General features: G+C 32.5%; 1 protein-coding gene across 1 annotated transcript; it reads right to left on the bottom strand.

The window, feature by feature from the left end:
* Positions 1 to 9,172: 9,172 nt before the first annotated feature.
* LOC107478128 (uncharacterized) lies at positions 9,173 to 13,419 on the bottom strand. Its single transcript, XM_016098277.3, has 3 exons — positions 13,173 to 13,419; positions 11,239 to 11,526; positions 9,173 to 10,687 (listed from the first exon to the last, which is right to left on the bottom strand). Exons 1-3 carry the CDS (start codon positions 13,329 to 13,331, stop codon positions 9,455 to 9,457), a joined length of 1,680 nt encoding a protein of 559 aa, XP_015953763.1. The 5' UTR covers positions 13,332 to 13,419; the 3' UTR covers positions 9,173 to 9,454.
* Positions 13,420 to 23,705: the final 10,286 nt, after the last annotated feature.

Genomic DNA, 23,705 nt, shown 5'->3' with positions numbered 1-23,705 from the left:
AAGTGGCTGTAAGTGAAGGAAGAACAAGAGCATATGAAGGTCTCTACCAGTCTTTGGGCACAAAAGAAGGAGAAAAAGGTATATATAGAATCGCAAAGAGTCGTGAAAGAAGAACGAGAGATTTGCATCAAGTTAAGTGCATAAAGGATAAGGATGGAGAGGTGCTGGCTCAAGAGGAAAATATTAATAAAAGGTGGAAGAGCTACTTCTACGAGTTATTTAATGAAAGACATAAGACTCTTTCGAGCCTTGGTCGGTTATGCACAACGAAAGAAGATCAAAACTTTGACTACTATCGAAGGATTCGAGATTTCGAAGTAAAAGAGGCTCTGAAGCAGATGAAAAATGGCAGGACAGTAGGACCTGATAATATCCCGATTGATGTTTGAAAGGGCCTTGGAGGAAAAGGCATCAATTGGTTAACCAAGCTTTTTAATGAGATTTTAAGGTCAAAGAAGATGCCTGATGAGTAGAGAAAGAGCACCTTGGTACCTATCTATAACAATAAAGAGGATATACAAAGCTGTAGAAACTATAAAGGGATGAAGCTCATGAGCCATACTATGAAGTTATGGGAAAGGGTGATAGAACAGAGGTTGAGACAAGAGGCACAAGTAACAGAGAACCAATTTGGATTTATGCCAGGCAGATCCACCACCAAAGCGATATACCTGTTAAGAAGGATGATAGAGAGATAACGTAGTAATAAAAGGATCTACATATGGTGTTTATTGATTTGGAAAAAGCGTACGATAGGGTGTCAAGGAAGGTCTTATGGAAGATTTTAGAAAAGAAGAGAGTAAGGTTCGCATATATTCGTGCAATCAATGACATGTATGATGGGGCCACAACTAGTGTGAAGACTCAATGTGGTATGATAGAATAATTTCTTATTGGTATAGGATTACACCAGAAATCATCCTTAAGTCCATACCTTTTCACATTAGTCTTGGAAGTACTCATAGAGCACGTCCAAGAGCCTGTGCCATGGTGCATGCTTTTCACCGACGATATCGTCCTTATGGGAGAGTCAAGGGAAGACCTAAATAAGAAGTTGGAGTTATGAATAGAAGCTCTAGAAGTGTATGGTCTGCGCATAAGTCGTAGCAAGACGAAATATATGGAATGTAAGTTCGGTATGAAAAGGAAAAACCCTAATATAGAGGTAAAAATTGGAAAAAACATTCTACGAAAAGTTAAAAATTTTAAGTATCTTGGGTGTATCATACAAGATAATGGAGAGATTGAACAAGATGTAAATCATAGGATCCAAGCAGGTTGGTCAAAATGGCGGAGTGCATCTGGTTTTATATGTGACAAAAAAATGCCATTAAAACTTAAAGGTAAATTCTATCGCACTGCTATAAGACCGACTATAATTTATAATACGGAGTGTTGGGCGGCCAAAAGGGAGCACGAACATAAGCTAAGTGTGGCAGAGATGAAGATGTTGAGATGGATGAGTGGTCATACGCGATTGGATAAAATAAGGAACGAAAATATAAGAGAGAGAGTTGGAGTAGCACCCATTGTGAAAAAGATGGTAGAATCGTGTCTCAGGTAGTTTGGATATGTGAGAAGAAGACCGACAGAACACCCAGTCAATCAGGAGGGTGGATGAGATAGAAGATGGACAAATGGTGAAAGGCAGAAGAAGACTTAAGAAAACTATCCATAAGGTGGTCAAACGAGATCTACATGTAGACGGTCCCTCTGTAGACATGATACATAACAGAGCTCAATGACGTCGTTTAATTCATGTAGCCGACCTCACCTAGTGGGATAATGCTTTATTGTTATTGTTGTTAATGTTTCTTATTTCTTGAAAAATAAAAATTTCCTTTTTATTTTCTAAAAAAAAAGAACTTGACAATTTTAATTTTTTAATATATTTTCTTTCTTTTATTAAAGTCAAGTTGTTAAAGATGATAGTCCAGAATAATTTTAATATTTAATATATATTTTTAATAAAATTTAATTATTAGATATTTTTATTAGATATAATTTATCTTTTATAAATATAAAGTTAATTTAATTTTTTTATAATTAATTTTGTCAACTACATGATTCATCGAACCACATTGGGATCCAAATTACAAAGTGTCCAAATGGCATTGGGAGCTTCATCAAAACTTTGAAAAGAAAAGAAAAAGAAAAGATAGCATTGGTGTTGGGGGCAGAAGTGTGACTTTTTTTTCTTCTTAGCCGTGCACATGTTCTCTATTGTTGCTTTCTGCTGCGTAATGGGTTAGGTTTAGACTTTGTTCATAGAAATTATCAATGGGATGGGTGCATATTAAGGAAGGTTCTAATAGTAAATGTCTTTACTCTTTACCCTCGTTTTAGGCCAACCATTCAATTTAAACAGAGAAAAAGAAAAATAGGTGTTTAATCTTTTATGATTTGTAAATATTTAAATTTTTGAGAATTTAAAAATACATTTAAATTTTTTATTTTTTTTAAAATTTGAATATATTGATAAATATATTGATTTCTCATGTTCACTTAGGTATATCAAACACAACGAAAAAATTAAACGTGATTCTCGTTGTACTGACCTAATTGATACGGATGCACACGTGAAAATTTTTAAAATTAGACAAAAATTAGACTAAGAAATCGATGTGCCAAATTTTAAAGAAGTCAGAAATTTAAATGTATTTTTAAATTTTCAAAAATTTAAACGTATCAAAAAATCAAGAATCAATTTGTCTTTTTCTCATTTAAATATTAAATAAAAAACTATCGGTTGTGAGTGGTGATATTTCAAGATCCACTTTTTAATTGATAATATTAGAAAGAAAAAAAATCACAACTTATTCAATAATTAATGAATAAATAAGACAAATTTTAGTTATCTTTTGTTAATTTTTTTGTTATTAAACATTTTTACTTTTTGATTTCCATATGAATGCAAATTAATGATAATATCGAGTGATTTAAGAAATATAGGTGGACTTCAAATAAAAAAGAGATATATGTGCAACAGGAATGGATCAAGCGATTTCAAAGATAATATGAAGGCGTAGTATTGGCTAGGGTATTAGCAGGGGTGAGAGCCTCTTATATGTCAAGCAGCGGTGTACATGGACCGGGTGAAGTCGGGTTTGATGAGATCCAGACCCGACTCGAAATATACACCGGGTCTATTTATTAGATTCGAACCCGACCTTAAATCCGATGAAACTAATACACTTTCGAGTCACAATTATATCGGGTGAAAATCGGGCCGTTAACATTACATTACATTAATACCTTCTTGTAAGATAGCATGTAAAAATATCTAAATTTCCAAGACTCCAACCATTATTTAACATGATAAAATTCACTTAGAAAAATATAACAAAAATCAACCCTTCTTTAAAATTAAAGCATAACCACAACCAATACTAATATTGTCTAATAATACCAAATATTTAAATCAATACAAATAACACAATATTATGCATTAGTCTAAAGTCTTATGCATTCTAAACATAAAACATTAACTTATAGTCTTATAATGACTAATAACACAAAATATTAAGGTTTACAATACTTAAATTTCACATAAAAATAGTCACGATCCATCACTAATAACACAAAATATTAATTGTGTATGATGACCGGACCACCGGGCCGACTTCGGGTGACCCGAGCTATGACCCGAATCCGACCCGAAATAATGACAGGGTCTATTTTTGAGACCCTTACCCGATCCTAAATCCAATAAAATCACACCAAATTAGTCCCTAAAATGTTTGGGACTAAACCGGACCTTTGGACCGGACCGAATCTGTACATCCCTAATGCCAAGAAAGCAATGACCTCTCTAAATTTCAATTTTTTTTATAAATTATATAAATTTTGGTTTAGTATTTTTTTATTTTTAAAAATTAAACTTTAATTCCTCTTCAAATTTTACTCTATTTCCGCCCCTTGAGTAGTGGCGTGAATTGGTTCAAATTTGATAGAAAAAATTATTCCATTGAATCGTACTAAATTTAATTAAAAAAAAGTATGAGGAGACAATATTTTTATTATACAATGCATATAATAAAATTTATTTATAATTAAAATTAAATTATGGATAATTATTTAATTTTTATATTCTTTTTAATTTGAAATTTGAAATTAGGATTCTCCGGTTGTTGTTACCTCCTTCGTCTAATCCCCTTCTCTTTTTGACTTAGTAGAAACTCCTCCCCCAATTTGACTGAGCAGTCACCGAAGAGAGCCCCACCGCCGGCGCTGGAGTACCAACCTCTATGAAGTCCGCTGCAACCTGAGCAGTCAGCGCTACCCAACCGGTCCTCCCGCACGAGTGGAGTGTTTCCTTCACGTTTGGTGTTCGCTGTTGCCATCGTCCTGCGCGCCTCCCTCGTGCTACCGTCGAGCGCCAGTCGTCGACTAGGAGCTCCCCATCGCCTGGCCACCGGACATCCGCATGCCCGTGTGGACTTGTGTCACACCATACTCATCTTTGAATGCCGCGTCTTCTTTGTGCTGCCTGTGGTCTTCCGTCAACGAATTCAACGCCACCGTTCCCACTGCCTGATCGCGACGCTTCTCTTCGTCCCTCTCTTGGACTACAAAAGGTCAGTATAAAGCTATCGTTCTACTCTATAGTGTATGTTTGTTTGACACCTAGATTTCAGATGTTCTTTAATTAGGTGTATGTTGATTTTGAAGTTTATGGTGGTGCAATGGAATTGAGTTCTTGCTGTTTATATATGATGGGGCTCCATACCAGACTCAGGAGAGTAAGCTTAGGAGGAGTGTTGATATTGTTGTTGGCACTCCAGGTCGCGTGAAGGTATTACCTTTATAATATTTGTTAGGTTCATATAATGGTTTTTCATTTTTACAATAAGATTCATACCTATTGCCAATGTTGATAGTAGAAGTTTCAGTCTATTTAATGGTTATTGTTGATTTTATATAGGATCATATAGAGAGAGAAAATATTGACCCGAGTCAGCTAAAGTTCCGTGTCCTTGATGAGGCTAATGAAATGCTCAGAATGAGTTTTGTTGAAGATGTGGAACTAATTCTAGGTATTTGGTTTGGTTTTTTCCTCTTTGACTAAATTTCATTTTTTTAAAATTTATAACTTATAAATTATTTGAAGTCACTGATGTTCCGTGCTAGTGTTTGATTTTTTACTCTGTAGCTTCCTTCTTTTTTCAGTATAACAATGGTCCTTGATTTTCACAGGCAAGGTACAAGATGTTAGCAAAGTTCATACATTTCTTTTCAATGCTACTTTGCCAGACTGGGTTAAGTATGTATGTTTTGTCATCATCCTATGTTCTAATTCATTTTTTTACAATATATTTTTCCTTATGAAATGTTATTTTGTTGTCAGATTTTTGGAAAATTTCTGAAACCAGATAAAAAAAATTGCAGATTTGGTAGAAAATGCAAAAATGAAGACTAGCACCAATGTTAGATATATTGTTCTTCCATGTAACGTTTCTGCCAGGGCCCAGCTTATCCCAGACATTATACACTGTTACAGTAGGCTATTTTTTTTGTCATTCATTTCTTATTTCGACACCATTTTATGAATACTTAGAAGCATTTATTTAACTTATAATTTTGTTTCAGTGGAGGCCGAACAATTATATTTACTGAGAAAAAAGAGTCTGCTTCTGAGCTTGCCGGCTTATTGCCTGGAGCAAGAGCTCTACATGGTGATATACAGCAATCCCAACGTGAGGTGAGCTGCTACATGTATTTCAAAGATTTTTTGGAGATTTTCATCTTACATGTTCACCATGTTGCAAGTTGTTTTGAAATTGATTTTCTTGTGTAATGACCCCATGTTTTTGTTTTTCAACTAACAATTCTTGGATTCTGCTTTTGCTATTTTTCCTCTTCTCTTAACTCTCCACCATTATTGCAGGTTACACTGTCTGATTTTAGGCCGGATGTTCATTTTACTAAGTAAGTCAATAGTTATTTTCATTCTAATTTGGATGTTTATTTGATTTGGATTGAATTTAATATAATTTTGTCTGATTAGAAGAATTTGTTAAAAAATATTGTAAGCATGGTGCCTATTATAAACTGAAATTTGTTAAAAGTAGTTTTAATATAGGCCGGATGTTCATTTGACTAGGTAGGTTGATAGTTATTTTTATTCTAATTTAGATGTTTATGTGATTTAGATTGAATTTAATATAATTTTATCTGATTAGAAGTATTTGTTAAAAAATAGTGAGCATGGTGCCTATTATAAACTGAAATTTTACTAACACGCTTAATCCTGTTTAAGTTAGTTATTTTCTTGGTGGTTTATATTGCTGATATTTATGTCATAGTATCATATGTCACTTAATTCCTTTGGTTGATTTTTTTTGGTTGTGTTTGATTGCAGGTCGTGGAAGTGACAGGTGTACTGACTGATGAGACAAAACTTAGTCATATTGTAGAATTGAATTTAGTGTACCATTCACTGAATTCAAATATGCTTGGAGTTGTTGTAGTTAGATATAAGTGATTAAGTTATAGTAGAGTTATGTGACATTTAGATTTGTAAAAGAAATATCAAATTGTATTTTTCATTAGCCATTTAAACTAAGTCGGATGTTCATTTTATTATAATTGCAGATGGTTCTTTCCATTTTAAAGTAGATGGTTATTTTGGGTATATTATTTGTCTTTTACTTGATTTTCTGCATTTTGTTTGCATATAGCCTGCAAGTTTTTTTTATTATGTGGGTTGAATTAGATTTAGATTTAGTTATGCCATTTAAACATGATGCAAGAGTGATATTTTTGGACAATTGCTTAGTTATTTTTTTTTATCAATTTGTTTAGTTATTTTTTATCAACTAATGTGAATGTTCATTTTACTGTCTATGCGAATTGTTCCTTTCTTTTTAAAGTGAGTGTTTATTTTAGATATACCATTTGTCCTTGACTTAATTTTCTGATTTTTGCATCCGCATACTCTAAGTGTTTCTTTTATTTCATGGTTTAGAAATTATAGATTAAAATAAAATTCTTGTAAACATTGATATTAAATCGAAAAATAAATAAAGTCTTAATTTGAAATTAAAATAAATGATTTTTATTACATAACATTTATATGAGATATATAATTTATAATTTAGAGGAATACTAGAAAGTCAACAGTTAGTTATCAATATTTAAAAGTGTGTTAACATAAGAAGAATCTTCAAAAAATGCTGCATCATGATGACAATATTAAGCTCTTTAAGGCTAAGGTAAGGAAATTTGTCATGAACTCTCTACTTGTAATTTTTTGCCAACATTTTGGCTGCTAGAGATTGTACTTGTGATCCTCTTTCTCTTCATTGATCTTCAATTTTGTAACCAGTATGATAGCTGATGTGCACTGAAAAACAGGAACACAGTTCAATTTTCAGACATATCAATTACTAGTGTGTAACAAGAACTCGTTAACGCCAAGTTTTAGAAGATAATCAACAATCTATGGAAAAAAACTTTAACCTCAAAAAAGCATAACTAAATGATTAACTAAATAATTGCTTTCACTATAACCAATAAAACAGAGTGAAACTCAATTTCAACACAAAATAATTGTTCTGAAAGTTTTTCAATTGTCAATTAATATAATGTTTGGTTTTATTTGCTACATATTGTATCTTGCTGTCTAATAGAATTTGGCCCTTGCTTCTTTACCATAACTTTTTCATTGATATACAGGAAGTCTTGAAATCCGTAAAATTTATCCATGTTTGCCATCTTTCAAGGCTGAATTCACTGCATCTGTTCCTCTGACTCGAATTAGAGATATTGCTCACTGAAATGACATCCCATATGACCTCAAGGTTGTTTTCTCACAGTACTTCAAGTATGTAATCCCATTTTAGTTGAATGTATGATAGATTGCCTGTTTCATGCTCTTTTTTGACAGTTACAAATTAAGTACACTATACAAAACAAGCTTCACCGAAATGGTGGTCTCGAAGATTTGGTTACAACAAAAGCTATGCTTGCTAAAATCACAAAGAACCCAAGAGAATATAATCAAGCATTTGTGGAGCAATTCAAGATATTTCATCAAGAACTCAAGGACTTCTTTAATGCTGGCAGGTTTATATTTGAAATTGAGAATTTCAATTAGGGTAAATGATAGTTTATTTTTATTTTTATTTTAAAATGGACCAAATTAAAGTTCCATTGTATATATTGTATAGATACTTCATTGTCTTCTTAGCGGGACTCTAATTTAATTAAATTGGTTTGCTTCGATTTTTTTAAACCAACAAAACCAATCAAAACTGAAATTAATTAGATTGGTTTGATTTAATTTTTTGACTTTTGAACTAATCTAAAAAGATTAAGGGAATGTTTGGTTTGCGTTTTCATTTTTTGTTTTTATTTTTAGTATTTTTTATTTTTTAAATTAAAAAAAAAGTAGAAATAATAAAATTCTATTTTTTATTTTCTATTTTCATCTCTTATTTTTTATTTTTTTCTTCACAAAATTCAAAAAACAAAAATACTGAAAATAGAAAATAAAAATCGAAAATAAAAGCACAAACCAAACACACCCGACCTAGTCACATTTGGTGTATTACAATCACTCGATTTTGCACAATTTTACTAAGAGAATAAAGTTAAAGTTCATTCAAATTAGAGAAGCTCACTTGTATTTTGTTTCTAAATATTATTTTTTAAATGTAAAATACAATCCAAACTATGCCAGCTTACGACACTAAAGTAAACAGCCACATACAAAGTTAACCAAAATAGAGCCTTAGCAATGACATATCACTTTTGTAGTTTTGTCCATTAATTACCATATTTGGTGTGTACTTCTATAATTTCGATTATTTGATTTGTACTTTTATTCACCCTATACCCTTTTATATGTATTTTTTCTGTTTATTTTTTTTAATGTATATAAAATGCTTATTACACTTTATTAGAAAGAAGATAAAAGACAAAATGTTGACCACCGAATATATTCTATTTAATGGTGGAACAAATCAAAGAATCATTTTAATATTGAATTCTCCTGTTAAACATGTAAGCTGCGAGATAAACCACTCGTAATAGACTAATAGTAATAAGCTAGTTTAAGAAAAAAGTAACTACTATTACCTTCCCAAAAAGTAACCATTCTAAGTCAAAAAGAAAATAAAGCAACAAATCTAACCATCTAAGAGGGATTAGTGACTATATACAAGGCGCATGATCAATAACAAGAAATTTTATATATTACTTCAAAATAAAAAAGAAATATATCAAGTGAAGGATTTTCTGCATAAATACTAGATAATCCTCACATATCAAACATTTACATAACATAAGATGACGATAAACCGTGCACGTTACAAGAGAAAAAGGATCGGATAAAAACCTTTTATTCCATGCATAATAAAACACGCAATGATTTGAAGGTATAAACAGATAACATCCCTAGGAAAATCACTGCTCCAAGAAGCTGAAATTCCCAAGACACAGGTTGTTATTTTCACCCTGACCATCCTCCTCTCTGGGGGCCCACAGAGCCATGAACATTCAACCTGTCAAGCACAGAGTTGAAGTCAATTGGCTGTCCACTATCCTCCATCCTCTGGATCACACTTGCCACATGATCACCCCTGAATCCCATGCTCACCATTTTCTCAATCAGCTCGTTGTAAGGGTGGTTGCGCATAAACTGTGTCTGGTTAGGATTCCTCCCCATGAGATTGTGGCCGCCGGGATTCTGGAGTGAAGCACTTGATGGAGGGTATCCAGCTTGAGCATAGTGGGGAGGAGGTTGGGGTGGATGGTGTGTCCTCCCTCCCTCGCCTTCATACATCGTGTATGCACTGGCTGGAGGAGGAAGTGCTGGATGGGGGCTGGCAGTACCGTACATGTCGCCTGGTTGTGCCGGGAAAGAGCCCTTCATCTGCTGTGGTGGAGGTTGCTGCTGCGGAACAGTTCGGCCAGCAGTTCCTCCGTATCCATAAGGCATGGCATCGCCGCGGCTAGAACCAGGTTGTGGAACTCCAGAATATGCTGGCATCTGCATGGGCATGCTGTTAGGTAGTGTTTCAGTGGGGGGAGTTGGGTTTGCTGGTTGGCTTGGCAGATAGGAAGGGTAGGATGTGGGGGTTCTTATCTGGGGTGGCATTGAGGGAGGCTGTGAAGATGGCACCTGCTGAGCCCACTGCTGCTGGGGTGGCTGCGGCTGCTGCGGCTGTTGCTGTTGTTGCTGTGGCTGCTGATACTGAGGGAACTGTTGCACAGCTGGGGATGGGGCTACCTGAGATGGTGTTGGTTGTGGAGTCACCCGCGACATGTCTTGTTGAAGTTGGGGTGTTTGGTATTGTTGATTTGTCAATGGTAAATACTGATTCTGAGAGAGCTGGGGAGCAGCTGGAGGGTTTGGCAATGGAGTGGGAGGTTGCTGCATGTAATAAGTAGGCTGTTGGGTGGCTTGGGACGCATTTGCTACTGGAGCTTGAGCATGGGGTGCAGCCGGTTGCGGCGGCGGCTGCTGTGGGGGAATTTGATGAGGAAGTGCAAGAGCTAACTGCTGGTTGTGTGCATCAGATGCACTATCAATCTTTTTAGGATCTGTTGTAGAAGGCGATGATCTCTCCTCTGAGTGGCTTGAGGAAGATGATTCCTTCTGAGCAAGTTGAAGCTTGGCTAATTCTTTCTGAGTGTCAGCTAGCTCTTGCTTGTCTCTTAAAATTTGTACAGATCTATGAACCTACATAACCAACGTAAGGAAAATGAATACATGCAATAACAATCTTTGTTTCTCAAAGTCTATATAATCAATTAATAAAGTGAACAGATATATGAAAGCATGCTAATACAGAACATTGCGAGTTAAATGCTTTATTTACTCTGCACTGCTCATAGCTGAAAGTCATTTTTTGCGTATATTGGAACAGTATCAAGAATACACAGAATATTCAAGCAATAACAAATTGTTAATCTAGCAATAGAGATTAATGTCCAGTTTGTGATTGATGAATGGTGCTTCATTGACCAGACAAACAAAGTATAGCTATCTTGTTATGTTGAACAGGTTTGCAAATCAAGAAAGGAATATGGTTGGATTTCCCAATTGAGAAAGAATGTCTGCATTTGAACTGGAAGGGGAAAAAATTGTTTCAGTTGATGTATAACTACTTCAGGATTTCATTAACACAAGATCCAAAGTATTCATCCATCAGATGTGGGGTAGTGCTGTATGGGTACTAGGTAATATATGAAATGAAGTTAAACCTAAGAATATATATGAAAGCAGCATACCTCTTGAAGATGTTTTTCAAGTGCCTTGAGCTTTAAATCTTGCTCCCCATGGTCACGATTTAAATCAGATCTCATTTCTCCAATAGATTTGTCAAGATTGTAGCAATATAATTCCAATTGGGATAACCTTGAACTAATTCCCTCAAGAAATCGCATGAGGTTGTCAGCATATTTTTTCATGCTCTTCTCCACAGTTGCAATCACATCTTGGCTTAGAGAATCTTCAGGCGGATTGTAGGCAGTAGTAGGAAACATTGATGCTCTCGTCATCCTTGATTTGTGAAAATCCTGCCAACAAAGTGGACATTTCTGGATCAGAGATACAATGTTTCACTATATAGGAATAGAAGGTACAGGTGATCCATAATCATTATAATAATATGTATACATGCATACAACATGAAGCTCGAGTTAAGTTAATAACAGCTTGCATTTTCTGATAATCGTGATGATTGATCAATAACAAATCAAACATACAGCCAGTCATCATGAGTTAAGTACCTCAATGTAACTGACAGATCAAAAGTTAAAATCAATATATTGTAGAATTTGACTCCTCAACACATTTATACTACAACACCTGGAAAATACTCCTCTATTCTCCTAACTGCCAACTGTAAACCCGTTTGACCACATTCATCATGCATCAAAACTTATTTTTTCTATTCAAAATTCACCAAATACTCTTGCAGATGAATAAAAATAAATCACAAGACCTGAGTAGAATAGAATTGAAATAAAATATGTTTGGAAACTTTGGATGAGATAGAGTAGAATATAATTCTTGAGAGAATTGAATTATACTCAATTTCGGGGAGAATTCTTTGATTTGAAACAAAAAAAATGGAATTGAATTAGATTGTTTGCAATATGTTATAAAATAACTATTTTGCCCTTAATACTATCAACACCAACTTCTCTTCAAAGTCCACCCTCAGCTCCTCAATCCCTAACCTTTGAAGATGGTTCCTCTGCCACCAACACCTCCTTCAACTACCACCATCCAGCTCCACGCCCACATGCACCACCACCAACCTTACCTTTTCTTCCTTCTTCTTCACCCACAAAAACTGTCGCCTACCTTAAGTGTTGTGCCTATCTAATCAAAATCTATAAAGAGAAAAACCTCCAACAGGCATGGTTGTTGTTGTTGATGATGATGATGGAAGTGGTGAGGCACAGTGGATGAAGGTGGTGTTGTGGTGAATGATTACTGATCAGATAACTAATTAGAAATCAAATCACTTTTGGTCAGATTTAATTTAGGTAACATGAGAGTTAGATTCTCATAGAATTGAAACCTGCATTACTCTTTAATACTAAAGCATGTAATGGAGTTCTAGTTTTTAAGAGAATTGAAATCACAAGGTTTCAAAACACACAAAAACCCAGGATACAAATGCATACTATCAAACGGCATTATTTGTCTTCTTCTTTCTTTGTCTTGTTATCCAATAACCAGTTCATGCATTCTGGCAGAATGCATCATAGTCCACAAACCCAAAAGCCACCCAAATAAATAAGACCTTTAGGTCATCAACATCTCACACATAAGAAGAAAATCCTGTTTCTGTTTGACAAAAAAACCTTCACATTCATTCATCCTAAAAAAAAATTATGCTATCAACGTCAAAAATCTAGTCCAATTTTTCCTTCGGTTTCAAGTTGCAAATAGCTTAAGACACGAAGAATCAAATTTAAACTAAAACGAAGATCGATGATGGAGAACCACAAAACAAACCAAGAACAAACCACTTTTACTCAATCAACAAAATTCTTGCATATTTTTCTAAAATTGATAACTTTCATAAACCCTAACCACTTTTCATTCATAATTAATAAGTTAAATACCCATGTTCGGATAATTCCCATAGAAGCTAAAAACCTTCAAGTCAACGCTTGAAAGGCAAGATAGGTCACATGAGTATATATACCTTAGTTGAATTGGCGTTGATAACTGGATCGGAATGATTGCCATTGGAAGAATTGGAATCCCTGTTACCGAAGTCTTCGTAGGAGCAGAGGATATCATCGGAACCGAAATCAAAACCCTTGGAACCCGAGTTACCGCGACCTGAGGATCCAGACGCCATATCTGGAGCTTGAAGATGCAGAAAGGGAGCGAAGACTTGACACTGAGACGAGACAAAGGGATTCGGAAGAGAAAGAGAGAGAGAATGTGTGTGTTTCTTTACCTAAATGTGCAAAACGGATTGTTGTTACGTGCATGTGCAAAATCCTATTCTATGTAATCCGTGGCAACCCACCACGGTTTTTGAATTGTGCATAAACCGTGACAGGTTGGGACGGTTTATGGGGAAACTTAGATGCTTGTAAACCGTGGGAGGTTCCAGCGGTTTATGAAGGGGGCGTGGAAGGCATAAACCGTAGTAGGTTACCACGGTTTATGAAGAAGGTGCACTAAATGTAAAACCCTGTAACCCACCGCGGTTTATGAAGACTGCAGCAAAATAAGTCATTTTTAGAAAAATAAAAAATTTAAAAATATAAATTTTTTATTTTTATACTTTTAGAATATAAGATTAAATAATTAGAAAAATAAAATAAAGTCCAGCAATATCCAATAAACAACAGATATGTAAATTTATTATTTTTTTAATTTTTAAACTAAAAAAAGTATTTTTTTTTCTAATAGCAGAAAAATAAAAAATTACAAGAATATCTAAAAAATAAAAAATTGAAAAAATTTAATTTTATTAAATTAATTTATTCTTAATTTGTAACTAATTACATAAAAAAATTCAACTGTCCGGGTATAGCATTATCCGATGAATAAAAAAATAAAAAAATATTTTTAAAAAATTTAAAAATTTTAAAAATTTAAAAAAATTCTAAGAAAAAATAAAAAATTGAACAATTCTAAAAATTGTCCGGGTATAGCATTATTCTTTTTTCTAATTGTAGAAAAATAAAAAATTCTAAGAATATCAAAAAAATAAAAAATTGAACAATTTTATTTTTCTAAATTAATTTACTCTTAATTTGTAAACAAGTGCAGCAAAGAAAGTCAACTCTCCGGGTGTAGCATTATCCGGTGAATAAAAAAATAAAAAATATTTTTAGAAAAATTAAAAAATTTAAAAACCTAACTTTTTATTTTTATATTTTTAGATTATAAGATTAAATATTTTTATTTAAATTAAAAAAATAAAATAAAGTCCAGCAATATCTAGTAAATAACAAATCTGTAAATTTTTTTTTAATTTTAAACTAAAAAAATACTTTTTTTCTAATAGTCAAAAAATAAAAAATTCCAAAAAATCTAAAAAATAAAAAATTGAAAAATTTTAATTTTTTTAATTAATTTATTCTTAATTTGTAAACAATTGTAGCAAAAAAATTCAACTGTCCAGGTGTAGCCTTATCCGATGAATAAAAAAATAAAAATATTTTTCTAATAGTCGAAAAATAAATGATTCCAAAAATATCTAAAAAATAAAAAATTGAAAAATTTTAAATTTTTTTAAATTAATTTATTCTTAATTTGTAAACAACTACAGCAAAAATAGTCAACTGTCTGGGTATAGCATTATCCGATGAATAAAAAATAAAAAAATATTTTTAGAAAAGTTAAAAATTTTAATTTTCTTAAATTAATTTATTCTTAGTTTAAATTAATTTACTCTTAATTTATTCTTCATAAACCGCGGTGGGTTATAGGGTTTTACATTTAGTGCACCTTCTTCATAAACCGTGGTAACCTACCACGGTTTATGCCTTCCACGCCCCATTCATAAACCGCTAGAACCTCCCACGGTTTACAAGCATCTAAGTTTTCCCATAAACCGTCCCAACCTGCCACGGTTTATGCACAATTCAGAAACCGTGGTGGGTTGCCACGGATTACATAGAATAAAGTTTTGCACATGCACGTAACAACAATCCGTTTTGCATATTTGGGTAAAGAGTTCTGTCATTTTATTTAAATAAGTAAATTGCCCCATTTTTTATTTTTTTGTCAATAAATATTTAAATTTTTAAAAATTTAAAAATATATTAAACTTTTAATTTTTTTAATTTAAACACATTAATTTTTAAATTTAATTTATTCTATTTTAAAATTTTTTTTATGTGTGTATTTATACTGATTAAGTTAATTTTGATAGACTCAAATAAATATGAGAGATCAATATATTTTGATTTTAAAAAAATTTTAAAAATTTAAATACATTTTTAAATCGTGAAAAATTTAAATATTTACGAATCAAAAATTAATAATTTATTTATTTTTTTTAAAGATAAAATACTACAGATTAAATAAATTAAAAAGTTATGTGTATATAATAAAATATTACGGATTAAATAAATTAAAAAATTAAGTGATATTTATATACACATTAATTGGGGTGTCATCTTTCATAATTTAAAATTTTAAAAGATGGATTTATATATGTTTTTAATTTTTACGGTAAAAAAATGTTTCAGATAAAATAAATTGAAGGTGGTTGAAATTTTTCCGAAGAGAATTGAGAGCAAGAGAGGTGTGTCGTTACTTGTTCCGGTGTGGGAGGAAGATAAGGATGACATGCACCGACCATGTTTTTATATGTGAGTAAGGGCTAAGGCTATAGGATATGTGGCGCAATTGAACGGGGGTTTTCATGCCTATTATCAGTGTAATTAATTTAAGAAAAAAATATATAAGTAGATAATAAAAATATTAAATAATATAAATAATAGATATATTAGATATTTAATTTATTAAGTGTGTGGTGATTATTTTAATATTAAAATTTAAATAAATAATTTAGAATGTAGTGTGTTTTATTTGAATTTAACTAATTTTAAAATTTATTATTCATGTTATTCAAAAAAATTATTGGTTACGAAGATATTTACGTAAATCAATAGTTTATTTTTACGCAAATCAATTTTAGGTATATGTTTTATTATATTTTATTATCTTTTTATTATTTTATAATTATTATCTCATAACTTAAAAAAAAAGTTTGAAATGTATGAATATATTCATTTCATATAAAAAAACAGATATTTTACTATATATTTTTTTAATTAAAAACTAAAATTAATATTCTCAAAATTGGCGTTATCCAGCATAACCCATTTAAAAATTAGTTATGAATTTTAAAGTATTGCCTTGATAAAACCCGCATTTTTAGCATTTATAGGTTATTAAGTTAATTATTTTTTATCCACTAACTTTAAATATATCTTCCCTTTTAATTTAAAATCCATTGATTTTTTTTTTGGTGAGGATTAAAATCCATTGATTTAAATACATGGATAGAAAAACAACTAAAATAAAAAAAATTATATATACTAATTTTGTGTTTTATTTTGAAAAATAAACCTTGTCATTCCTATTTTCTATATTTATCTCTCTTCTTATTATATAAAAAAAGATACAAAAATAATTTAGTGTCTAACTTTTTTTAAAAAGATCTTTATTATTTTTATATAATAAAAAAATATATCAATACATTAGTTTTAAACTTTTGATAATACCACTCTATCTATCATCATCAGTTCTATGGAGTCTATCTAGATTACCGCTTAGCCTCCTCCCCTACAATAGTAGTTGCCACCTCATCCACTGCCATAACCCCCTACCATCACCACCACTATTGTCGTTGCCTTGACACGATGACTCGCCAAATGTTGGAGTCTTAGTGTGTTCATGGACTGTATGTTCTCCATCTGAGAATAAGATTGAGAGAACCAAAAGTTAGGTAAAATTAAATTTTTTAAAAAATTGAATTTCAAAATATTTTTGTGATTTTTATAAGTAAAATATCCACACTATATTGACCCTAAGATCACTCACTCATATAAATGACGCTATTATATTTTTCATCTTTCAAACTCACTAACACTCATAATACTAAAGAGAGAATTTCTAATATTTCAAAACATATTCAATTTCATTTATGGAACACATATACAATACACAAGGTATATGTGCCTTTATATAGGCAATGCTTCCTACTAAAATAATAATTTATGAATCACAGATCAATTTTGTAATGACTACCATGCTATGAGTTGTCTTCATGAATCTTCCTTCAAATTATATTTATGTAGTTTCTATAATCTTCTAATTTAGGTTGCTTGGTCTTCAATTTCAATTCAATTTGATTTTGAATTTCTTCAATGCTGTAGAATGTTGTAATTGTACTATTCTCTTGAATGTTCTTCAAAAATCTTCAAGCTTCCAATATGTTAGCTTCTAGCAATATCTAGCAAATTGATGATTATTGTATTCAACTAAAACTTTGCTTCTTCTTTGACCATTTTGACTTCAAAAACTCTTTATGAAAATTCTAGTGATGCAAGTTGATTTATAATGAATTAACATTGCCTCCCTTAAATCAAGCTTGCAGAATTAATCATTCCAAGCATCTTCTTTAATTTGTAAAATAACTCTGTCTTTAATGGCTTTGTAAAGATATCTGCAACTTGTTCTTCAGTTGGACAGTACTTGATCACAACTTCTTTTTCATTCACCAACTCTTTGATTTTGTGAAATCGAATATCAATATGCTTCGATCTTCCATGGAATACTGGATTTTTGCAAAGTGCAATAGCTGACTTGTTATCGCAAAATATTGTTGTTGGAGTATTTTGTTTCTCGTTCAATTCCTCAAGAATTCTTCTTAGCCAAGCTGCTTGTGTTGCACAACTTGCTGCTGCTATATATTCTGCTTCTGCTATAGATAGTGCTACTACTGATTGTTTCTTTGACTACCATGAAATTGCACCAGAACCAAGATAAAATACAAACCTGAAGTACTTTTTCTTGTTTCTATATCTTCGGCCCAATCACTATCAATGTAGCCAACAAGATTTACTTCATTAGTATTTTCATAATAAATTTCATCATTTAAAGTACCTTTGATATATCGAAGAATTCTCTTTGCCACTTGCAAATGGTTGGTACAAGGCTCCTCCATAAATCTGCTAAGCAAACCAACTCCAAACACAATATCTGGTCTAGTCGCAGTCAAGTACCTTAGACTTCTAATCAAACTTTTGTAATATGTATGATTTACTGCTCCTCCTTTATCTTCTCTTAGCAATTTGAACTTCTCTTCGACTGGAGTAGAAACTGGCTTTGAATGTTCCATTTGAAATTTCTTCAAAATATCATTTGCATATTTCTTCTGAGAAATGAAAACACCATCATCTCTTTGAACCACTTCAATGCCAAGAAAGTAAGACATCAAACCCATATCTGTCATTTCAAAGTGCTTTATCATAGCCTCCCTGAATTCTGCAATTATCTTCAAATTGTTGCCAGTAAAGATTAAATCATCAACATAAAGACACACGATCAAGATATCTCCAGATTCAACGAACTTGATATAAAGAGTATGTTCAAATGGACATCTTTTGAAACCATTCTCAATAAAATAAGAATCAATCTTCTTGTACCATGCTCTTGGTGCTTGCTTTAGCCCATACAAAGCTTTCTTCAATTTGTAAACTTTATCTTCCTTTCCAAGAACTTCATATCCTGCAGGTTGCTCAACATACACTTCTTCTTCTAAAGTGCCATTTAGAAATGCAGACTTAACATCCATTTGATGTATCTTCCACTTATTTTGAGTCGAGAGTGAAATAATCATACGAATAGTGTCTAATCTAGCAACAGGAGCAAATACTTCAAAATAATTGATACCTGGCTTTTGTTTGTATCCCTTAGCAACTAATCTTGTTTTGAAACGATCAACTTCACCATTGGGTTTGTACTTAGTCTTGTAAACCCACTTTACTCCAATCGACTTCTTATCTGCTGGTAAATCTGTCAGCTCCCATGTGTCATTCTTTTCAATGGCATAAATCTCATCATCCATTGCTTTCTTCCAATTGTTATCTCTAGAGGCTTCTTCAAAGTTTAACGGCTCACAATATGAAAATAGAGCAAAATTTAGGATTTCTTTATCAGACGGATCGTTGTCATTGCCAACCTCATAATATGCTAATCTAGCTGGTAGTCTCTTATCTCTTTGAGGTCTTCTAGATGATTCTGATTGCTCGGTTGCATCAGGTTATCTTTCTTCTTCATCATCACATGTATTTGAAATTATAATAGGATGCTTTTCTGTCTTTGTGTTCCAGTCCCATATGTCTTTCTCGTCGAACGTCACGTCTCTGCTGATGATCACTTTCTTTGATACTGGATTGTACAACTTGTATGCTTTTGAGTCTGTGCTATAGCCAATAAAGATACACTTCTCGCCTTTGTCATCTAACTTCTTCCTTAATTGATCTGGTACGTGGGCATAAGCAATACACCCAAAGACTCTGAAATGATGAATGGAAGGTCGCTTTCCACTCCAAGCTTCTTCTGGTGTTTTATCACGAACACTCTTTGTTGGACATCTGTTTAAAATATGAACTGCTGTTGCAACTGCTTCTGCCTAAAACTCTTTAGGCATTTGTTTTGACTTGAGCATGCATCTGACCATATCCATGATGGTTCTGTTCTTTCTTTCAGCAACTCCATTTTGTTGAGGAGTGTATCTAGTTGTTAGTTGGTGTTGAATTCCGTGTTGCTTAAAGTATTCTGAACACGCAAGATATTCTGTTCATCTGTCTGTTCTGAGAATTTTGATTTTATAGCCACTTTGTTTTTCGACAAATGCCTTGAATGTCTTAAAGACATCACATGCTTCTGATTTCTGCTTCAGAAAATATACCCATGTATATCTACTAAAATCATCAATAAAAGTGATAAAATACCTGCAACCACTATTACTTGGAACTTCTACAGAACAGAGATCTGAATACACAATTTCAAGTAATCTTCTAGCTCTCCATGACTTTCTTGTAGGGAATGGATCTCTGTGTTTCTTTCCCAGTTGACAAATCTCACAAACACAATTGGGAATATGAATCTGTGGTAGGCCAAAAACAAGTCCTTTTCTTGACAGGTAGTTTAGTACAAAAAAATGAAAATGTCCAGACCGCATATGCCACAACCAATTATCATCAAGTATCACAAAACTCATGCAAGAGGGATTAACATGTTGAATTTTTAATGGAAACATTCTGTTTGAAGTCATCTTTGCTTTATCTATGAACCTTCCGTTGTTGTCAAACACAGTGCAATATCCATGATAAGTTATCATCTTATATCCCTTCTCAGATAATTGCCCCATACTCAGTAAATTGTAATCAAGTTCAGGAGCATAAAAAACATCAGAAATATAACTCAGAGAACCATCTTTCAATCTAACTGGTATGTTCCCTTTTCCTTCAATAGGGATCTTTGTACTATTACGAAACTTCAATAATCGTTTAACTGAATCATCTAATGAAGAAAATAACTCCTTTCTACCAGACATATGATTACTACAAGCATTATCCAAGTACCATATATTTTCATCTTCAGCACATTGAATTACTTGTAAAAAATAAAGTCTGAGTACCCGGATTGTCATCAGTATTTTGATGCTGATTTTCTGCAACGTGTACTTGATTGTTATTCACCATTTTGAATTTGCAATCTGCTGCTTTGTGTCCATACCTTCCACAATGAAAGCAATTGAAATTGGTTTTTTCTTGATAAAAATTACCTCGACCTCTTCCTCGGTTGACAGACCTGAAATTCCTTCCACCTCTTCCTTGATTAGGTGGTGTAAAATTATTGTAACTTCCTTGGTTGTAATTACCACGACCTCTACCTCTGAAACTTCCTCTGCCTCTACTTTGAAAATTAAAACCACGACCTCGTCCTTCTTGTGTACGGCTTGATTTTGCAATGTTGTTGAAATTCACTCGGCTTTTCAGGGCTTCTTCGATTGATTTTTCCGATTTCTCCAGTATTCTACTGATGTGACTTTCCATGGTTCCTTGCAACTCTGTAATCGTCATGGTATCCATATCATGGGACTCTAGTATCGTAGTCACCACATGGTCATACTTCATCGGCATGGTGCGAAGAATTTTCTCCACTACTTTACTATCGAGCATATCTTCTCCATAGACTCTCATTTTATTGACAAGGTCTGTAACACGAGTAAAATATTGCTCAACAGTTTCTGAGCTAGACATCTCGTACCTTTCATAATCTCTTCTCAAAGACTGTAGCTTTGCTTTCTGAGCTTTATCTACGCCTTTGTATGACAGTTTCAACGTGTTCCATGCTTCTTTTGCACTTTTGGCATTTGCTATTTTGCCAAACATCGTATAATCTACTCCTTGATGAATTTGAGATAGCGCCAATTGATCTCTCCTTTGTTGGACAGCATCTGCTCCTTCTTGCAAACCCGGTTCAATGAAGTTTCATAGGTTCTGGGCCTTCAAATGGGTAGACATCAAAGTCTCCCAATAACTATAATCAAGTTTCCCATCTAACTTGGGACCAGACCACACAATATTAAAAGTATTTGCCATACCGACTCTATGAATAAACAACTATGTGAGAACTCTCTCACACCTCACAAAATCTCCAACACCAGACGCTGAATTAACCATTTCTGATACCAAATGTAAGTAAAATACTCACACTATATTGACCCTAGGATCACTCACTCATATAAATGACGCTATCATATTTTTCATCTTTCAAACTTACTAACGCTCATAATACTAAGGAGAGAATTTCTAATATTTCAAAACATATTCAATTTCATTTATGGAACACACATACAATACATAAGGCATATGTGCCTTTATATAGGCAATGTTTCCTACTAAATAATAATTTATGAATCACAAATCAATTTTGTAATGACTACCATACTATGAGTTGTCTTCATGAATCTTCCTTCAACTTATATTTATGTAGTTTCTATAATCTTCTAATTTAGGTTGCTTGGTCTTCAATTTCAATTCAATTTGATTTTGAATTTTTTCAATGTTGTAGAATGTTGTAATTGTACTATTCTCTTGAATGTTCTTCAAAAATCTTCAAGCTTCCAATATGTTAGCTTCTAGCAATATTTAGCAAATTGATTATTATTGTATTCAACTAAAACTTTGCTTCTTCTTTGACATTTTGACTTCAAAAACTCTTCATGAAAATTCTAGTGATGCAAGTTGATTTATAATGAATTAACAATTTTTCATCTGCCAAATTAAAAGAAAGAAGAAATGAAGGAAGAAGTTATCATAAAAAAAAAACATATGTTAAACATCTTCTAAAAAAAACTCTAAACATAACTAAACATGAGACAATTAGCTAATCTCTATGTAGGTATAAATCACTGCATGGCATCATGTGGTTGATGATGGATATATCATGAATTCAACTAACTTCAATCATCTTTCATAGAAAAAGCTTTTAGATAATCAAAGTCCAAAGCCCAAAAAGAGAAACCGAGCTAGCAAGAAAAGGGTTTTACTTACCGAGGAAAAACGCCAGTGAATGCGAATATGGTGAAGATGAGATTGTGAAAGTGAGAACTGGAAATTGCGTTGAAACCTTGGGTGCGAGAATGGCGCAGAAGAAAAATAGATTAGAGGACGAAACACGAAACGGCGTGTTATTGCAGAACAGAGGCGCCGGGAAACAACGAAAACACCCCTTTTCTGCTACCTTCCTTTCATCTTTACTCCCAAAACGTGATCTTTTTTCGGCTATTCCTTTTTTCCTATTCCCAAACCCATCACCATGAGATAAAAATCAAAACTTTCATCCTTAACATCAACTCCAACCACATGCAACAACAGATACTGTACTCTCAACATGCCAATTAACAGAAAAATTATACTAAATAACATACCTATATGAATCGGATACAGTGCTATAGAATGCTCCGATGATCTTGCTGCTGGGTTTCTCCTCCCTGCATCTTTTCGTTTTCCTGGTTCCTGGGGTTATGGAAGGAATGAAAAGGGGAGGAAAGTTTTGATCTTTAACTCTATGTAATTTCTTCGTATATTTGGATGTTAATTTACTAGACTGAAATTGCATTTTATTAGAATTAAATGTTGATGAGAGATTTTTAGGGATTTGATTGAGATGAGGTAGAAATTAATTTTAGGAATGAAATTAATTACTATAGGAATGAAGAAGAAGAAACGGTGATAAGTGTGTTATTGATAAGCAAGTGGAGTACACTCTCTTGTCATGAAAGTGAAATTTAGTTTGTACTATATCTATAATATACTCTTTTTTTAGCTACGTAGCACTTTCCTTACATAAAATAGTTACAAGTTATGCTGATACATATGTGCATATGTGTGTGCAAAAATTGACAAAATATAAAAAATTTAATATATTAATTGATTGTTAAACAAAAATTAATTATCTTCTAAAATTTATGTAGATAAAAAAAAAATAAGGTGGTTACTCCAATGAAAATTTTATTATTGTCGTCATGTGAAAATATTTTATTTTGATTATTGGATGATAAATTGTAGGGTTTGATTTTCATATGATATAAAAGTGTTACTATTATTTAAAATGTGACCAAATAAATAAGTTACATTTTTTAAATAAAGATCATCATAAAAAGATATTTTTGATATTTGGAGTA

The sequence above is a fragment of the Arachis duranensis genome, chromosome 3 (genome assembly GCF_000817695.3).
Source record: "Arachis duranensis cultivar V14167 chromosome 3, aradu.V14167.gnm2.J7QH, whole genome shotgun sequence".
NCBI lineage: Eukaryota > Viridiplantae > Streptophyta > Magnoliopsida > Fabales > Fabaceae > Arachis > Arachis duranensis.
The sequence above is the reverse complement of the archived record's forward strand: the minus strand, read 5'-3'. Positions and strand labels throughout refer to the sequence as shown.